This window comes from Falco punctatus (genome assembly GCF_963210335.1).
Source record: "Falco punctatus genome assembly, chromosome: 4".
Lineage (NCBI taxonomy): Eukaryota > Metazoa > Chordata > Aves > Falconiformes > Falconidae > Falco > Falco punctatus.
In genome coordinates this window covers 104,088,454-104,107,692 of record NC_137583.1, presented here as the reverse complement: position 1 = coordinate 104,107,692, position 19,239 = coordinate 104,088,454, and the positions used below count along the sequence as shown (strand labels likewise).

General features: G+C 39.9%; 1 protein-coding gene across 2 annotated transcripts in view; it reads right to left on the bottom strand.

The window, feature by feature from the left end:
• Nucleotides 1-19,239, bottom strand: part of NGLY1 (N-glycanase 1) — a 23,909-nt gene extending 4,670 nt beyond the window's left edge. Inside the window, exons 1-10 of one of the 2 annotated variants that reach the window (XM_080385038.1) lie at nucleotides 19,015-19,222; nucleotides 17,489-17,603; nucleotides 15,071-15,313; nucleotides 11,474-11,633; nucleotides 9,189-9,411; nucleotides 8,358-8,479; nucleotides 7,818-7,963; nucleotides 7,544-7,654; nucleotides 2,353-2,517; nucleotides 816-1,004 (exon numbers count right to left, since the gene is read on the bottom strand). In XM_080385038.1, the coding sequence (XP_080241164.1) occupies nucleotides 816-1,004; nucleotides 2,353-2,517; nucleotides 7,544-7,654; nucleotides 7,818-7,963; nucleotides 8,358-8,479; nucleotides 9,189-9,411; nucleotides 11,474-11,633; nucleotides 15,071-15,313; nucleotides 17,489-17,603; nucleotides 19,015-19,142 (1,602 nt within the window). In that variant the 5' untranslated portion in view covers nucleotides 19,143-19,222. Of the gene's footprint in view, nucleotides 1-815; nucleotides 1,005-2,352; nucleotides 2,518-7,543; nucleotides 7,655-7,817; nucleotides 7,964-8,357; nucleotides 8,480-9,188; nucleotides 9,412-11,473; nucleotides 11,634-15,070; nucleotides 15,314-17,488; nucleotides 17,604-19,014 lie in introns of both variants that reach the window. The other variant, XM_080385039.1, reaches the window with a different exon arrangement.

Genomic DNA, 19,239 nt, shown 5'->3' with positions numbered 1-19,239 from the left:
AGACCCAGCACAGAAAACTTCGGAAGACAGTTATATACTTAGCTCCATTTTTCATCGATGGGAAGTAAACCATTGCCAACACTAGAAGAGTATTTGGCCAGAGACCTTTCAGACTAGTGAAATGACATGGGAAGAAAGCAGTAACATGCTATAGTCCTTGACAGGAATGCTCAGTTCCATAGTGGTAGCTGTTGCAGGAATTACTGTTTGCTAGTAAATGACCCCTTCCCATCTTACAGGCATCGGTTCTCTTCTTAGGTTAGAGCATACGACTCTGCTGCTGCTCAGTGTCCCGACAGATGGAAAGGATTCTGGGCAGGGTATACAATAACCTGGGTAACTAACAGGGTTTTGCATTCTTCCAGATGGAACTCGTAATATTTAGGAAAACAATTTCTTCCTTTGGCTGTGTATCAAAGAGATATGATATATGATAAAGCCATTCTCTAAAACAAGAACAAACCCATCTTTTTTGGAGAGAAGTACTGCTTTTCAACAAGACAGTATTTCTGTGTTTGCCCAAAAGCGTTAAGAAGAATGCCATTTTTTTTTAATTTGGTACTTCAGCAAGGATTTTACCTATCTGCAGAAAATTCAGTTATCCTTTCTGAAAGACAAGCTAAATTTATTTCCAATTCCTTTAAATCATCTGGTAATCCTACCTGAAGCTTAACAGTTATTTTTATTAACATTAGCTAAATTCTATGGGCACCAAGAGAGGTTTTGATGCCAAACACTGGCAAGGGTTTTCTATTTTACTGGAGTTACTGTACTTTCAGGGTAGATTTTACACTTCTAATAATTGTTATCCTTACCATTTTCCAATCCGTTTCAACCTTTCTCCAAACAGACTCTGCCTTCCAAACACCTGTTTCCCAGCCATTTATTTTTTCATTATTATTGGAAATCCGTGTATAACAATCTTCTACTACGTTGTAGATGAGGTGGAAGAATTTAGATGTCTTCTCTTTTTCAGAGGGAATAAAAAGTACTTCTTTTCTCTTCTGAAAAAGGCAAAAAATACAAGTACCTTCATTCCCCAAGACATTTCGGTAAGACTATCTTACTTTTAAACAGCATGCCATGATTTCCCAATTCAGTTTTGCTGTCAACTGAAAAAAATGTCATTTCTAAGAGAGGTCATGGACTAAAGCATTTCTGCAAAACAAAAGTTTTAAACCAGTTTCCAACAATATATCTGCACCTTTTTCAAAGGGAAGCAGTAATTTTATTTTTGAAATTTTCATATAATTACTTTTAGAAGTAAATTATTAACAAAATAATATAAAATTAGCAAATTTCAGTAAGAGATTACCATTAGGAATAGAAAATTTTCATGTGGAGTTTATTTCTTGTACAATTAATAAGTAAATGGTTATTTTGAATAACAAATATAATTCTGTGACTATCATACACAGCTGCTTGTATATGACAGTTTACAAATCAATGTAAAAAAACTTAAGGTACAAACTTCCTAACTTCACAGTATTATATATTTTTTTTTTTAAGATTCATTGTTCTTATGAGTTTCAGAAAAGCAGAAATTCAATCTTCTAAACTATGGAGAACTGAAATAAACTCTTAATTTCTCAAAGTTAAACAACCCTAAGAAACTCATTGATTTCACTTAACTGTGAAGGTTTAGGATTCTGTTTAGGATTTTTAGTCATTCCACATGACAGGATCACTAAGTAACTGATCTAACGAGTGATGGGGTAAGCCATACCTTTGCATGCTGGCTCAACTCAAATATAGCTATGGTTCTGAGAAACTGTATCTTAGCATAAAATAATTAAAAACAAAAACTTGCTTTTAGAAACAGTCAAAAAACATTGATAGGAAAAATCAATTGAGTTTGTAAATTCAAGTTGTCTCAAGCTTGAGAGATTGTTCCACTTACACAATCGTAAGTGCTCCCACATTGTTTTATTAACAAGAACAGTTGGTCAAAACCTACTTCCAGGCTTTAACCAATGGTAACTAATAAAACCACAAATAAACATTTCTTAAAGTTTTCCCAATTGCTTTCAACTGCCTTAAACTTTTAATTCTGTCACACTGTAATTAATAAAAAATACTTTTTTTCCTTTTAAGTAACTTGTACATGCAAAACACACTTTAGATCAAGGATTCCCAAACATTTTTAGAATCAACACACCACCACTAATCCTCAAAAATTACTTGTGGACTTCTGATTTCACATTAAACTTGCACCTCATGTTTTTGCAAATTGCACTGTTTGAACTAAATCTGTAGGCTACCTACCATAAAGTGCTATTCCTCTGTAGACCATAATCATAGAACCTCTAGTTAGCTACCTCTAAGATGGTCACCAGTGCAAAAGTTAAATACCTCTGGACCAACTTCACCTCTGGCTACTCGCCAAGCCAGTGAACCTGATGTCCTTCCACCATATTCTCCAGGTTTAGGTGTTTTAGGAGAAAGAAATTCAACAAGCTCCACAATTGTTCTTTCCAAAAGCTCTCTTTTTCTATTTTCTGACAAAGATTGTTGTCTCTGAAAATACATTTAAGAAACAAAGTAAAAAATCCAGAAAAATAGTATTTGTAATTCTGCTCTAGTTACACCAATGGAGGGGAAAGAGAACTGAAAAAAAAAAAAAAGAGATCAACATTTAAAGTCTAGACTGACTATTACAAACACTGATTCTATACCACATGTACAAATATAAATGAGTCATAACTGCATGGTTATTAAACAGTGGTGCTTTTCCTGTGAACTTGCATGCACTATGTGGATTTCTTTTAAAATAAGGTTTGTGCTGGTTTTTATATATTTGCTTGGATGACAAAACACTTCCATAGCATATTTTATAGCTATTCATATGTATTCTGTACCACAGTTGTTCTAGGTATTATTTGGGGGAAAGAGAAAGCAAGCATAATTTTTGGGTCAAATTTTTCTAAGGTGGAGCGATTTGATTGGCAACATTCTTGGTTTTGTGATTAAGCCCAAACAAAAGATTCAGTCGGTCTCCGAAACAGTTATTTCACAGTGACTGATTCTATCATAAACAATCTATGACATTCATATTTTTGCAGGTATCAGAAAACAGAAAAGCGCGTCATGTACATTTCCTGGTAAGTTAGTGGAAAAGAGACAGAATTACATAACACTTTCTTTGCTCCCATGAATAAAACTAAGGGCACACAACTTCAAAAAAATTAATTGAGAAGCTGGGGTTTTGTCTCCATGATTTTCACATCAAATATACAGAGCTGACATGCAAAAACTTCTTCCTTAACTGTGGATACACCCACACAGGGCTGGAAAATTAAGTACAATTTTGAGTATGCAAATGATTACATATCATCTTTTTTTTTCCCTGCTTTGGTGATTGCCCAAGGCATGCATACTCAGCCCACTAGGACCCAAAACTCCAGGCCAGTAAGTATTCCAATTATCTCAAAAGCAGTCCTGACCCCAGAAAGTTTTGCTATTAAGGATCAGAAAAGGCATTTGAGAAGGTTTTGTTCCAGACAACCACGTGGAACTTGGTAAAGAAAAGCAGATACAGAGAAATGATGAGAAACAGCTCCAGCTCAACAAACTCCAGCTGCCAAACACCAGTTCTAACACAGCAAGAGGGCAATACACTTCTGTGTTGATGGATGACAAGCAGCGACTCCAGCAGTTCATGAAACACCAGACCTTCCTGAATCTAACACTTGCCTGGGCACTTTGGATACCCATATGCTGTACTACAGATCTCATGCCAGTTCAGAGTAAGTTTGATATGGATTACTCTAAGTTAACAACACCAATCTACAATTTTCTTCAAGCCACTTTGATGTAGGGAAACCTAGTATCAGGAATCATCACAACTGAAGTTAGCGATGCCACACTGAGGCTTCCTTGCCCTTCCTCTGCAGCTGTTAAAGAGCAGTGCTTCAGCACAAAAAGGATACTTCAGAAGACAGGCCTTTTATGTATGATACAAGAAATAAGGAAGTTCCTCAACCATAAAAAGCACAAGTATGCCAATTCTCGTCATCTCACTCCATCCAGCAAACTGTTGCATATGAACACTAGCAGCAGGTAAGATGTGCATAATGCTCAGACGCTGCAGAGATCAATGCTGCCTGGGCTGGGAAAACCTGCAACAAAGTTTCCTACAAATGACACTGTCATCAACAGCATCCAGGTACTGAAAGGGATTCCAAGAACTCCGTTATCAACTGCCACGGCTCAAGCTTCCTGCTTTTGTTTTTTTCTTAAGGTATTACCCTCTAGATACATGCTCAGGCCCCACCTTTCTTTGGCAGACAAAGGGAAAAGGAAGGAAGACCGATTGCGAACTGCAGCTTTAAAATCAGTTCTGCATCATGTGCAAGTTATGCTGTTGATGGCTCCTGAAGGACTCTGTGCTTTCAAGAGATTGATAACCTATGATTTAAGTGGACCCACTGCCAGGCAAGCAACAGTTAATTTGAGGGTAAAAATTCAATTTTAAACCTTTAAACAGAGAATACTGGTTCACCTCAAATCAATCACCACAAAACGGTTGCAATTCAACCTAAAATACTAGTTTGCCTTTTAAGAGCTGATGTGGCTGTAGCTAGACCCATTCACAATCGCTACCAAAAAACGGGGCCTGTAGCAAATAAAAATAAGTAGTGTGTTTCCCTGTCCTACCATCCAGTGTCTAATGAAAGCAGTAGAAAGTTGAGGGTCTTCTCCCCAGTTTCTATAGGGGTGATATACAATGGACTGGAATAGGGCAATGCCCATACAAAGTAGGTGAAGAAAATTTGTAGTCAGGGTGTGATACAGTACTATAGAATAACATCAGATGGTTGGTAATCCAGAGGCTACATGCCCATTTAGGAATGCCTGACACAAATAAAACACACACAGTATTTCTGAGAAGTAAAACAGTGTACTAAACAGATTAAATTATCCTTGCCTGTTTTCCATTTAACAGTGAGTCACTCAACATGCTTTGAACTGTTGCATGGTCTCTGCTCGGTGACTAAACAGACAGACATGCACAGAAATAATGACCACAATCATTGCTCTTGATGCAGAAAAGAACAATAACAATGTCTCAGATTCCATTTGTACTAAAATTGCAGTATAGGTAACAATGTATACTGCATACCATGCTTCTCTTGAGTTGCAACTTAGAAGAACCGAGCTCGAGAAATGCAGTGCTGGAGCTCTGCATCAAAAGATACGAAGACTATAATCCATCCTAGCATGGAACCAGTCTCTAGGAGATGATGGGAAAAGGGAAAGTTAGTAGAGGCCTCTGCCTACGTCACTTATCTGCGGAACAGGCTGCAGTGAAGGAAATTGCATACTAGCTGAAATGGAGGCTTCTGACTGAGCAGAGTAATGAAGACACGCTATAAGATGTCTTGATAGCTGTAGGGGTGAGCTGCCCTACCCTTCCTCTACTGACTGCAGAAGCTGCCCAATATAACAGAGATCCCCAGACAGCAACTTTTTAATGGCCCCTTGATTCCCACTGCATTAGCAACTTAGCAGGAACTTTAGGAAAGGCCCTTTGGCTAGGACAAATGTCTAGACTAAAGGCTAGGCCCTGCCCTCAGATTGCTAAGAGAACTGCCTCCAAGTCCCTGAAATCCAATTCCAACTATAACAGACAAAAGAAAAAAGGAGTAAGAGCAGTTACTTACAGGGTTTAAATTCATTAGTTTAATAAATTAATCAAACAGGCTGAACAGGTACTGAGCAAAAGGAAGCGCGTGTAGGAGGCCAGGAGTGTGAGTATCATTCAGCTTATAAAAAGTTGTTGCTCAGAATAAGAGATCATCAAAAAGATTGACTAAGGTGTTCTAATAAAATCACAAGACAGCTTTAATAATACTGGAAAGCAATCGGGAAAGCATGCAGCATAGACAAGAAAGGGCCAGGCTATGGGCAGAGAAAGGAAAATAGGAGAAATAAAGGAGTGTCCTGGAAGCACATGTATAGCTTTCTTCCCTGTACTCAGTTTTTAATGAAGTTTTCATTTAAAACATGAGCAGAATGCCCAATCTTTCTGTTTGAAAACTGCTCATGTCAGCTTATGAGCTGCACAGGCCTGTAAAGTAGGTGGAAAGGAGTAAGAAATGTGCCAATAGACCAACACGCAGCACCACCTGTTGGAGATGGCAATGGCACTTTTTTACCGGAGTTCTCTAAACTTAAGTGAAACAAAGCATGATCCTAAGGTGACATTCATGAGGCGAGGAAGAGGTGAGGCAAGCAAGCCCATGAGTCAGTTGCACATACTTTCCTGATCCCATTAATATTGTCAGGTTGATTTTTTTAACTTAAAGTGTCCCATTTCCCATGTTCTTTCCCTACAGACAAGTGGTGGAGGAGTCTGGTGACTGGTTTCTATCACCAGTCGATCAGAAGAAAGGCCCCTCAGATCAGTTTTTTAGCCAGTAAGGGTCCAATGCTCAGAGAGGATGCCATTAAATTCCTGCAACCCTGCACAAAGTGCATGCACTTCTCAATGTGAATTTCTCATTTACCTCCTTTTATTTCACTAAATTTCTCAGTGCTCCACTCTGCTATGTAACTGATTTTTCTTTATTGATTTCAGGCCCTGGCCTCAAACTTAAGTCCAGCTTAATTCCTTCATACTCTTAGCGCGAGGTTAACCCTCAAGCCAGCAGGCCTCTAAGAAAGGCATAATCTCTTTATTAAGCCATCAGCTGTATACCATCACTGGAACTAAAGTTCTATGCACAGGAACTAGTCGTGGAAGGAAGTGGGGACAGAATGGAACCTTACACAGGTCATTCAAGGTTTTGTGACATTCTAGAATACTGAGTCAAGAAAAGTTCACCCTGCCTCAAGCAGGGAGTGGAAAAAGCTTAGCAGAGGTGCTGAGTGCACTCATGTTTTGTGACTATGACATGCAGATGGCAAATGGCTCCAAGTGTTTTGGGGACATCAGGCATGAACAGTCTACATGGCTCCGAGCCAAAACTCTGCTGATGGTATCAACACTTCTTGAAAGTCTTACACACAGCCTGTGAATCATTCCTCCTGCTTCCTAGAGCTTAAAGAGTCACAGAAAATAAATTAGTATTTATAGTTAGAAGAAACACAGCCCTCATTTGTTTTCAAGTTTCAGTACTATTGAAAACGCTCAGCCACCCCCAGGGATTCCACATAGTTACAAAGCAGTTGTGGTTTACCCCCAAAATCTTTTGATGTACAAGTCTACTCCAAAGCCATCGAGAAAAAAAAAATATATATACACACACAGAATTTTTTTAACACGTACATATATATACACACACATTTGACTGTGTAAGACATAATATGATCATCCTCTTACATACAATTTTTCATCTTATTTCACATAGATTCAGCACTGTGACTGATACTTAGGTATTCAGTGTAAAATGAGGTCTGTACAGTTAGCAGCATTTTATATTCCACACCGCACGGACATTTCTATCAGGTTACCAAATGCATTCCTTTGTTCAAGGACTTCACATTCTGGAAAGACACTTATGTTTCACTTAAAGAAATCCATTTAAGAAAAACTACATACCGTTCTATTTAGTGCGTTAATTGTTTCACGTAGCGTAGCTTCACTGAGTGCTGTTCTTCTAGAGAGCACTTCTTGATGTTTACAGCTATATCTCCAGGTGACATCAACAACCTCAAGCACAAGTTGAAGAAGAAAATAAAAATTCCCCTGTATCTTGCTTCATTTAAAGAGGCTAGCTAATCAAAGTATGCTTTTCTATAATAATTCTGGAAATACAGATAGAAAACATTGCACACTTGCCTCAGGGCAAGTTTATTAACATCATTACTCCTACCTCGTCTTTGGAGAACGCAATTACATAAGAAAGCTTCTTTCCCCACCCAGTTTCATAGAGAAGAGGTTTATCACAGACATTTTCACACGGATCACAGTGAAGCCATCTTTTCTGAGATGAAGAATATACTTCAGTCCAAACATGATCTATATAACAAAGATCAAGGATAAATAACGAATTATTATAGAATATTGTAAGTTTTCCTGATTTAAATGAAGGAACAGGTGAAAAGAGACCTCATTTTCTGTTCATCTACATTCAGAAAAGTTACCAGAGCTTTCTCTTTCTATCTTAGGATCACAGTCCTTTATGAATTAACTCAAGATTGTATCATTTTGAAGTCAAACATATAACCTTACTTCCAGAGATACATTTCACCTCATCAGACAAGAAGTAAACTGAATTCATGTTGTCTTTGTTAGCTGAACTGCATAACTCTATATGCTGCCTGATGCCTAATATAATCCGAGAACCATAAGATATATCACCTCATTTTGCACAGGTTTGTATTAACATTACAATATTTTAGAATACTAATACCTGTACAGTCCCAAACGTATCTAGCTTCAAAACCTACAGCTCTGCAACACAGTGTAAAACAGTTAGCCCACTCGCCACAGCGTCCACATCTAGTTTCCAGAAGTTTTTCAGGGTTGTTATACCTACAGGAGAAAATCAAAATAAAACCCGAATAATTGAAAATACATTTCACCTTTCAAAAGCTTTACATCATGACTGTCCTTGTCACGAGTGCCATTCAGACCACAGAAGACAATGGAAATGATTGCTGTACTGCACAGAACAAGCGCAAGCAGAACGCTACTTTTGACTCACATGACTCCATCATGTTTACAGCAGCACTGAAGTTATATTATTTTTTTTTCCAGTTTTCAAAATTCACTTAGACTTCATCTTAAAAGATGATTTTTATATACTGGTCCTTTTGAGAGTTAACACAAATATTTTTTAAAAAATGGATATTCACTCTTTTGCTATAGACTCAGCAAAAGATACACATTACCCTTTGATTTCCTTTAGAAGTGCAAGTTTTTCCTGAAATAACAAAACCCTACCTACACATTATGCCAATATTATTTTAAATAAAAGTTGTACTTTTAACTGTAAAAAATAATAATAATCAAACAAGTACACAAGAACAAGGCCACATAAAAGAAAGCTATATATTCTTTTTAAAAATCTCTAATCTTACAGAGCAATTGCAGGTTCATCAACTACCTTTATCATGTTTCTTAAATCAGCTTCTCTAATCTTTCAACCAACAACTTATCACTTGTTCACAAAATGCACAAATGCAAAGCTGTTTCTTGAAAGACAACAAGAAAAAGACAAAGCAAATCTTTGTATGCTCACCTTGGGAATCTGTTACAAAACTGACACTGGTTGCAGTAATGATTTTCCACTCGACTGGCATTCCACCTTAGATCATCTTCGGTAGGCAACAAGTAGTCACTTTTAGGCTCTGTCTGCCCACCACACCTGCTGCAAGGAAGATTATTCACCCAATGAAAAAAGTAATTCTTAAACCAGTCCAAGAGCTCCAACAGTAAGAAGTCCTCTTCATTCACATGTGCACCTGTAAAATTTATACAACACAGTTAGGTCAAATGGAAAAATAATTTAGTTGAACTTTCCAGTATCTACATAAATCACCATCTCTAGGCCTTTATTATAATTCAGAAGTCCCGTTATAAAAAAAGCTTCGTATGTTAAACACACACAAAAAAGAAAATCTTAATTCTCAAAACTGAGTAACGTCAAACTGTCTATGTAAAGAACAAAAAACTGCATGAAACCGCTCAAAATGAGAAGATTTCAAGCACAGGCCATACTTTCTTTTCTTGGATAACAATATTTAAACCAGAACCCATCTATGAAAATGTAACTGCTATCGTATGAATATCCTTCTCTTGGTTTGCAAAATAAATCCTTCATGAAAACATTGCATGGAAAGAATGACAAATGTGATTTATTTGAACAGAAAGCCGTTGCAGTTGGCTGTGACATGCAGCTATTCTTGACTGCATAATCCATCTTTCTAATGAAAGTAATAAAGGGGAACAGTAAAAAAAAATATCCGTACTTCTGATCAAATGACTCTTTAGCACAGTCTTTATGAGCCAAAAATGTCTATTAAGCATTGTAAGGGAAGTCCTAAAAACAAGTGTCCCCCAGCACTAAGCAGTTATTCCCACAGGTGACAGTCTTAAAACAGCAGTACAGATAAACCAAAGCAGCTGAAAGGGCCAATTACCCATACATCTCATACACAGTCCATTCCCAAAGGAATGTTTCTATAAATTTCAATATGTTTTCAAACTGTCACAATCCAAAACAGTGGAGTTCCACCCCTTCCCCATTATTATATCTAAGTTCAGGTCTCAAAGCCATTGACTGAAGCCATCTAGATCAGCTTGATGGCTTGGGAAGTTCTGTGCAAAGCAGTATCAGAGCAGAGTCTAAGCGGTATGCTTGGATTTTTTTTCCTTTTTAAAAGATTTTAAAGTTTTCATTACTGTTAAGTCTCTTTTCCCCATTGCATTGTTCTATGCTGCTGAATGAGAATGCTTTGTACTTGTTCATGTAGTTTCCTACTTCCCAGTATGGCTTTATAAAAAGAGAAAAAAATACTAAGAAAATCCACTGACGAAGAGCTCTCTAATGCCAAAGGTACAATTACACATTAGTGTGTGGCCATCTGAGACATCGCAAAGTCTTTCATAAAAAACATGAGAAAAGCTTATTTTTGGTTTGCAAATCAACAGCGCTCCCATCAAGTTAGCAGAATTGCTTCAGTCTTCTATCACAGATTCACAGTGAAAAGGATTTTTTTGTGTTTAAATATGGTCTTGGAATCATTTGGGTGGGGTTTTTTTACATATTTATCTCATACAAGTAAAATTTCACTGTATCGCAAAAACAAATCTTAAACTGTCAGTTAAAAATATTTTAACTGACAAAGATTTTGTACCTTCAAAAAAATCTGCATTTATGAAGGAAATACACGTGTTTTAGCTGTTGATGCCACAAATATTTATGCCTATGTTTCACTTCTGGCTCCGAGAGGATGGCATGTGAACAAACCTATTCATTTAAGCATTAGCAAGAGGTGATTTTTTGTATCAATTGTGTCTTGGAAAGGTCTCATACAGTGTCTCACCAATAACATCACTTCAAAAAGAGCAGCAGTATTTCAAAATTTTATTCTGAGTTTGCAGTTGTAGTACGTATGGGAACACTGCACTCCAACAATTTCAAAACAATGACTACCCAAGCAAGAAGCTCCCCTCCTCTTGTAGCTATTCCACTCTAGATGCAAGGAATGTAACAGTACATGCTCATTTCATTTTTTCCCCTGCATTGTTAACTATTAATTCAGAAATAGAGTTCAGAATTTCTACATGAAAGCAGTAAAGGATGAATGACAAAAATGAAAAAAAGAAAAAAACAAAAACAGAAGGAAAGAGAGAAGTAGAAAATTTGAAAATTAGGAAGGTAATTCTGAATTAGAGACAGCAATTGGAACCTGCAAGCATGTGACCAAATCCACATACCTAAAGCATAGTAGATACATGCATCATTCCAATGTTTGAAAGAATATTTCTAGTTTCACATCCATTATAACTTGACAGCATTACCTTTGTCCAGTCTTGTAGCTTGTGCTAGCTTTATCTGAGCCTTCGTTTTCAATTGCTGGAGGGGAATTGAAGCTAGCGCTTTCTGCTGAATAGAAGGATTCTCATACATCAATACATGATGCTCAAATTTTGTTTGAAGTGTTTTCAAGATATCTGCAGCCTGCAAAAGGATTTTCAGTCACAAGATGATTTATGAACTTTCACCTTAAGCAAGAAGAACCAAGCTCTCCTATTTTAGTCAGTCGTAATTCTATACTTACAGTTACATTATATGTTGCTTAACAGGTTAAATATTTATTTGTAAAGATATCAATAAAAATTCTGGACACCACCACCCAAACTGTAAAGCCAGCCTTGTCATCTTTGAGCATTCTGAATGGTGTCCCAAGTATACTGATTCTGGGAGAAAACTGCTTTTCTTAAAGATACCTCTGTAGCAAAATTTGACTTAGTTTCCACCCCCTGCTTTTCTTTTGGATATCTTTTATCTGGAATCCATGGAAGAAACTGTAATTCACTTCATTTCCTAGACATTGCTGCACCAGTTCAAAGAAGCCTATTATTGATCGATGTTGCTTTCCTATTACTTACTCACGAATGCTACTTGTCTATTTCTTCTTCCTTCTCTCACAGATCAACTCTGATACAGATTTGGATAGCCTTGTGACCATGTATTGGACAGTGTCTTTCACTAGAAATCAAATACAAGAACTAGGTATCTTCAGTCAGTTATCCTAAGCGTCACTTAGTGGCAACTACATGTTGCACCCAATAAGGTACACCCGTATCTACTAAAATAAATAGCTAAAGTTAATAGTAGTGGTGTTAGTAGCTGAGCAAACTATTTACTCCCATTTAAAGTGGGACAACACAGAAAGTGAAATGGGATTTTATAATTAAGGGTGTGGCATGTTTTGGGGGGAAGCCTGTGGCACTGCTAAATAACCTTTTCTCTACTGCTAGATCATGCTTCAGTCTTCAGCCTTGTTAACTAATTTTTGTTTCATCAAAAATCCCACACCTTCCTGAAATGCTAGCAGCAAATGCAACATAACACGCACAGTGTGAAAACTCTTCAGAAGGTAACATCTTTCAAAAGAGCATTTAAACTAGAAGTGATTATTTTGATGCTGGACAGTACTACAGGACTAGTCATTTTTTGTAACTGCTGAAACAGAACTGGTTTTGTTCTTACTGCCGCTTATCAGCTGCAGGTAATTGTTTTAACATCATAAACCCAACTGTGTTCAGATTCACTTTAATGCAAGTTGAAAACACAGAAATGAGGGAAGTTAGGGACTGCCAATGGCTTATAGAATTTCATGTTCTGCCAGCTTCCTGAAAAAGTATTCAGAAATACTGCTCAGCACAGCAGAACATCTCCCAAATTCTTTGACAATTCAGATTGCCCCACTGGCAGACACCATCAGCGTTACAGTAGTGCTTAATGGTTTAATGGAAGCCACTGTATATCAATGAAGTCTTAAATAAACATCTAGAAGTGTGGTGAACCTCACTGCAAAGTTTGGATACCTCTTTCCTCCTATAATTACTATGTCAGCCATGAAGATCAGAATCCATCCACCCAAATCACTACCCAAAGCTTGCCTTCCTTCCTCCAAGTCTCAAGAATGCCTTATGATAAGAAATGCAGAAGAGACACAGATAAGGCATAATAATGATGGGTTAGGTCCCTGAAGTGTGCCATTACATTCCTGTGCTGTATCAACTAAGCCACTTCTCCCTGTGCTTACCAGGGCTCCCATGAATCACAGGTGTAATGCATAGGCAAGAAATAAAAATGCTTGCACTACAAAACCCACCCTAGAACTCTTGACATCTGACAGCAGCACATATAATGATAACACAACTATACTGCTGCAGCATACTCACTGAAAAACAAAACACATACTACTGTGCAAGCAAAATGACCAAATAATAGCCAGAAGGTATTTTTCAGGTTTCCTTCCAAGCAACCTAGACTACACAGACCAAACGCAATGGCTCAGAGAGCCATCAGTGCAATTTCCTCAAGAGATCAGCTGAAATGCAACATTCTAATAGAATACCAACATTGTGTTAGCAAAGTCTCTAAATTGTAGTATTCAGTCCCACCATCCATGTTGAATCTCAAGAGGCATGGAAAAATAATAGTTGCAGAGAAATGGATCTACAACTCTGACTGCTAGCGTAAGTCAGGGCCGATTAACTACAAATGAGAAGGATTAACCTCAGAATACATCTTGTCAAATTGAAATCTGCAGCATTTTTCTCACTGCAAAAATCAACGCAACTTCTAAAACTTCAAAGCTTCTCCAGTACTAATCAGTACTGCCACAAGTCACTCTAGAGGTTTCACAATCACTTCCAACCACTGCTGCAAAAGTGGCTGAAACAGTAAAAACCAAGAAGCAGACAAAAAAAGCCCAACCCCCAAATTCATATAAACCAAGTCAGCATATTCAGAGGCAACTGATAGCATGCTAAGATAATTATATTAAATGGCTCAATATTCAAGTGCCTACAACAATTCCCTTCCCAATGGACATTATGGGTGATAATGCATCACTGAGTGCTCTGTCTTCAATCTATGCTTTGCCATTTCTCTTCCACTGATCTTGGGTAAGTCTTGGGAAGAAACAGTATGTAATATTTCTGTATCCAATAATACACTGATAATATAATTTAAGACACAAACTCTGTTTAAGGATGTATGAAAAGTGAGCTTTTGGAAGAATTCAATCTTAAAGCTGATATAAGATGAAGTGACACTGGTTCTAGGGGGGAAAAAACTCTTTAGAAAGTTAAACCAAAGCATCCTTCAGACCTTCTATCAAAAGGTATAACTTAATTTTTCAGAGTTGTATGAGGTGTGAAGAGCCTTCTCCCATCAGGCCAAGTAACATCTGATGAAAGAACTCTGCCTCTCTGTCTTGATAGGGAACTTCATCTCAACCCTTACACATGGGACACACAGCCGAACTATAGATTTGTCCTTGCCTGGCTAAATTTCTGTCTCTCGCAACAGCTACATGTGAAAAAAAGAAAGCTTTCCTCACAGGAGGCTCACACAGAAGTCATAACACATGAACTGAAATGCTACAATTATAAACATTATGGTTGTGCTCCTGTTCTTTCGCTGGCTCTCAAATACCAAACATGGTATACAGCCCCAGTCTTAGCTTCCCACCCCTCCCTTTGTTCCCCCACCTTGCTGTTCCCTTCCAATACAAATGAACCTTCTTTTTTTTTCATGACACCCTGATCAATAGAACATTTATGGACATCTTCAACAAAATCTCTTGCTAATAGTCTATTTATAGCATGTTTCATGTTGAAATTGAACCAAAGAAAACACTCAAGAACTTCAGAAACCATTGGAAAAATAAAAAGTTCCCCTAGTCCAACCTCCTGCTCAAAGCATGGTTAGCTATGAGGTAAGACCAAGTTGCTCTGGGATTTACCAAGTCAGGTCTTGAAAATGCCCGGATTTGGAAACTACAAAGCCTCTCTAAGCAACCCATCCCAACAGCTAACTCTTCTTCAATCTTTATATTCAAGATTAATGCACCTACAAAGTTTCCAGATTGCAATTACCATTTCAAGAGATTGCACAAGCGATGTTTCTGGTTGCTGACGGGCAGGGACAAGAAGAGAGTCAGCAGGTCTTGAAGGCTGATGTGCAACTCCCTGAGTGCTGGCCATGGTTTCAGAGGATCCTGATCTGTGGGTCTGATTTGACTCATTCAGTCTGCTGCTCCTCTCTCCAGCAATTAAGTCTCTGATTTTACGTAGCTGCTCAATAGAAGCTTCCTTAGGGAAAACCAGATGAGTTTCTCCCTGAAAGATAAACAAATTAATTCAGCAGTTGATGCAGGTCCAAGCTAGTGAGCCCATTCGTATCTATAGCTAACAGCTGTATCATATACTGGAAGTTAGCACCTTAAGGGATGGCAGGATTCAGTCTTCAGATCAGGCCCCTTACAGCAGAAGCTTGTAGATCAAGAACTTACAGTCGAAAAAAGGCTCGTAACAACACGCTTTTGTCAGTCATTTATTTTTCAGAGCCACACATGGACAACAATTATAGTTTGGCAGAGAAAGCAGCAACAACAGAAATTAACAACAAATGCACAAATGCTCAGTTCTCACTCTACAGCAGTGAAATGCTAGGCAGCACAGGAGGACAGCCAATGCTGGGGGAAGAAGCCTCTAGAATGGCATCTGCTGTGAATTCTATAGTGCTATCTTTTAAGCTTGGTAAGTTTTCAGATAGGAAATATTCTTATTGAGACCTGTACCCGGTTGACATCTGGGTTCCTATTTTTGATCGTAACATGATTACTGGCAGCAAAACAAAAGATTAGTGATTATGGCAGAAGCAAGTATTAGTGTACTTAACATGAAGGAATAGGTTACTAAAAGCAATATCCTGAAACATTCATACTTGAAGAGTTTCAGTTTCTATTGCTGCAGCACTTCTTTTTATTAAACTAAGTAATTTGTTTATCCACAGTTATCTTAGGTCACCTATCATTGCAGATGCAGTGCTTCACTTTAACTCTTACAATCACTGCAAAACTAATTGGAATGTATCAATCCAGCAGAAGAGTCCTCATTTTTTAATTGAAAAAGTTGGCTTACCAAGCAGAGACAAAAGAAAGAACAATCTTTTTTTATCACAGTTGAAGAGAAGTTCATGAGCTCAAGCCTCAATTGACACAATAACCATAGGACAGAGCCAACATGCTGTTAAAGATCTGACAGAAGTAGCGAGTAGCACTTTAACACGTTTAAAATGACTGTGTTATTACTGCTTAAGTGCTTCACTAGCTACACTGACAACCTCTTGGCTACAACACATCATTAACAGTCATCTCCTGAGTACCAGCATGAGAATAAATCCACAGACCATTTATTTCTCTCTCTGCTGTCACCATTTCTTTCAGCATACCTTCCCCCCCCACCCCCCCCACCCCCCAAGTAGGACAATTACACTAACTTTAGCCAGAGCAGGCAGAAGTCTCATGACAGCTGGACCTAAATAACATAATATATGCACCCATACAGAAGTGTAGCATCAAACAGACAAATTAAAGCAAAGCCAGAGCAAGAGCTTTGCACCATTAAACAAGAGCTGGGTTTTCACCCCAGCTCTCATGTAATTACAAAGGCTCCTTCTAGCTTAACAAGCTTTGGTAGCTTGAATTCCACCAAGACAGGGATCATTTCAGGACAAAACCCAACCTTCAAAATACATCTTTTTGACTACAACAAAATCAAGATTCGCTCAAGACTATTTTAGGATTCAGTTTCATAATTATTTTAAATGGGTAAAAGCCCCACCCTCCCACTATTTCAACAGTCTGTTGCCCTCCACTGCTGTCAAAACAAAACCAGTACTTGCACTGCTGCACTGTGAATTGGCTGAATTTTATTTTTTTTTTTTGGGGGGGAGGGGGAGTAGGAGGGGGTAGGATTACTTTTTAATCAGATCAGCTTCCCTTAGCTAACTCACTACGGGGCCACACAAGCCCTACTGATGGTAGGAACAAGGAACAGAAGAGCAGGACTTCCCCCCCCACCTTCCAAACGTTGGTTTCAACACACAGATTTACAATATGGAAACTACTGCCCAATGGCGCAGTCTGATGTCCAACTAATAGTGGGCTGCTACTGAAAGAAGGGGTTTTCACCCCTGTTTCCCACCATTTTCTTTGTGCCAGCAGGGATATGTATCTGACAATTAAGCAAACCAGTAGCGCACCTGATCAGCAGAAAACCGGTCTTATCACAGATCAGGTTAGCTCTGACTCCACCATATTTCTGAAGTAGCCTCATCTGAATTTTCTGTTGGTTAACTGCAGATATTTGCATACAAGAATTGAAAGAAAATAGCAACTGGCTTAAAATCTAGTGCCTTACAACTGGCAAAGCAGAAAAAAAACCCCAACCAATTTTAAATTTTAGTGTGTAAACTGATGAAGACACCAGAAATTACTAAATCATACTCACCTCTTGAAACCCCATCTCAAATAAACATTCAACTGCTCCTCTGACAGGCAACAGCCTCGTGGAAAATGCTGGATTTCCAATCCGAATTAATCTATATTTTTCTTCATAAGGATTCCTGAAGAAATCAAAAGTTTTAATTATGTTTGCAAACTAAGTAAACACTTAAAAGCTGGGCAACTGCACTAAGCAGTGTTAGTCATTCACAAGAGATTTTTTAAGAAGTTTAGTTTCATCCATACCTCGTAAGCAGTATATGAAACCTCTCTAAAACTTTGACTTAGTTCACATCCTTCCACGCTTAACTCCAAGAGTTACAAACTGGATCCAAATTGTAGTTTGCAACTTAAGTTAATAAATATGCTTTCTTTCAGCCCTGCCCAGCAGTGCTTATTCTGCGGTGATACTTAAAGACAACTTCACACCCCTCACCGCCTGGTAGCATTCTAACTGAACTCCTCAGCTGGATGGTTTTAGGCCCACTATGGAAGCTATGCTCAGCTTCCTGGTATGTGGGCAAAACTACTGCAGTCTCTCTACTTCTCGAAGGGGTCCCTGTCAGCTCCCCTCTCCTCTTTCGACTCTCCTACACCATCTTCTCTCACCCCTTCCTTTAAAATGGGACAGCCCAGGACCCACTGTTCTCTGCCACACAGCATGGATTTTGTGAGTGGTTGACAAACCAGATACTGAGAGGGAGGGGCACTCCGAACCTCCCGAGTTGCTTGAAGACATCAAGGTCAATCACACATACTGGTGCGTATGTATACCCCCCAGAGTCACCTCACAAAACAATTGTAATTAACTCCTGATACCCAGTCTTACCACGTCAGAAAAGAAAGGCAACAGAAAAATCAAGTCACTGTTTTAGCATCACCTGTTATGCATCTGCTGACCTTTAGGTGACCTCAAAACAACCCAACTAACAATCAAGAAAGAAATAAAAATCCAAGCCACTACACACTTGTGCGAAAAGTAATCTTATGTTGAAATAACGACAAAAAGCAGCAAGATGTTTTTGAGCCCCAGTATTACGTAACAGACTGAACCACAGGGCGCAGCTCGAGCTGTGCTGCCGTGAGCCCCGGCGCGCCCGGCGTGCCGGTGCCGTGACCGGCCGCTCCTGGCGCCGCGCCAGGGCCCCGCCAGACTCCCCCCACCCCGAGCGCGCTGCTCCCCTGGACCCGCCGCGCCCACGGCCCCCGCGGCACCCACGCACGGCTGCGACCGGCCCGCCACGGCCGGGAGCCGGGCGCTGGCCCCGCGGCGGGACAGCCGGGCCCCGAGGGCCGCGGCCCCACCGCCTGGGCGGGTGAGGGGCGCCACCGCCGCCCTCAGGGCCGCGCTGAGGAGGCGGCGGCCACAAGCGCCGCCGGCCGCTCCCCAGGCGAGGGGCAGGGGCTGTCGCGGCGCGGGGCCGGGGAGCGGCGGGCCGGGCGCGCACCCTGCAGCAACGCCCGCCGCCGGCCGAGCCCGGCCCGGCTGGAGAGGGCGGCGACCCAGGGCGCCTCCCGCCGCGCCCCGCTCACCGGAGGATATTGTCCGCGTAGGTGAGGAGCAGCCGCGAAGCTTCCAGGAAGATCTCCCGCCCGTTCTGGCAAAGCTCGCTCACGGCGGGGGAGCCCGGCGAGGAAGACAGGCCCACGGCGGCCGCCATCGCGGCGCGCAACCCCCCGCCCCCGCCTCAGGCGGGCGGTGCCGGCAGCACCCAGCGCTGCGCCGCGAGCGTCGCAGCACGCATGCGCAGCGGGCGG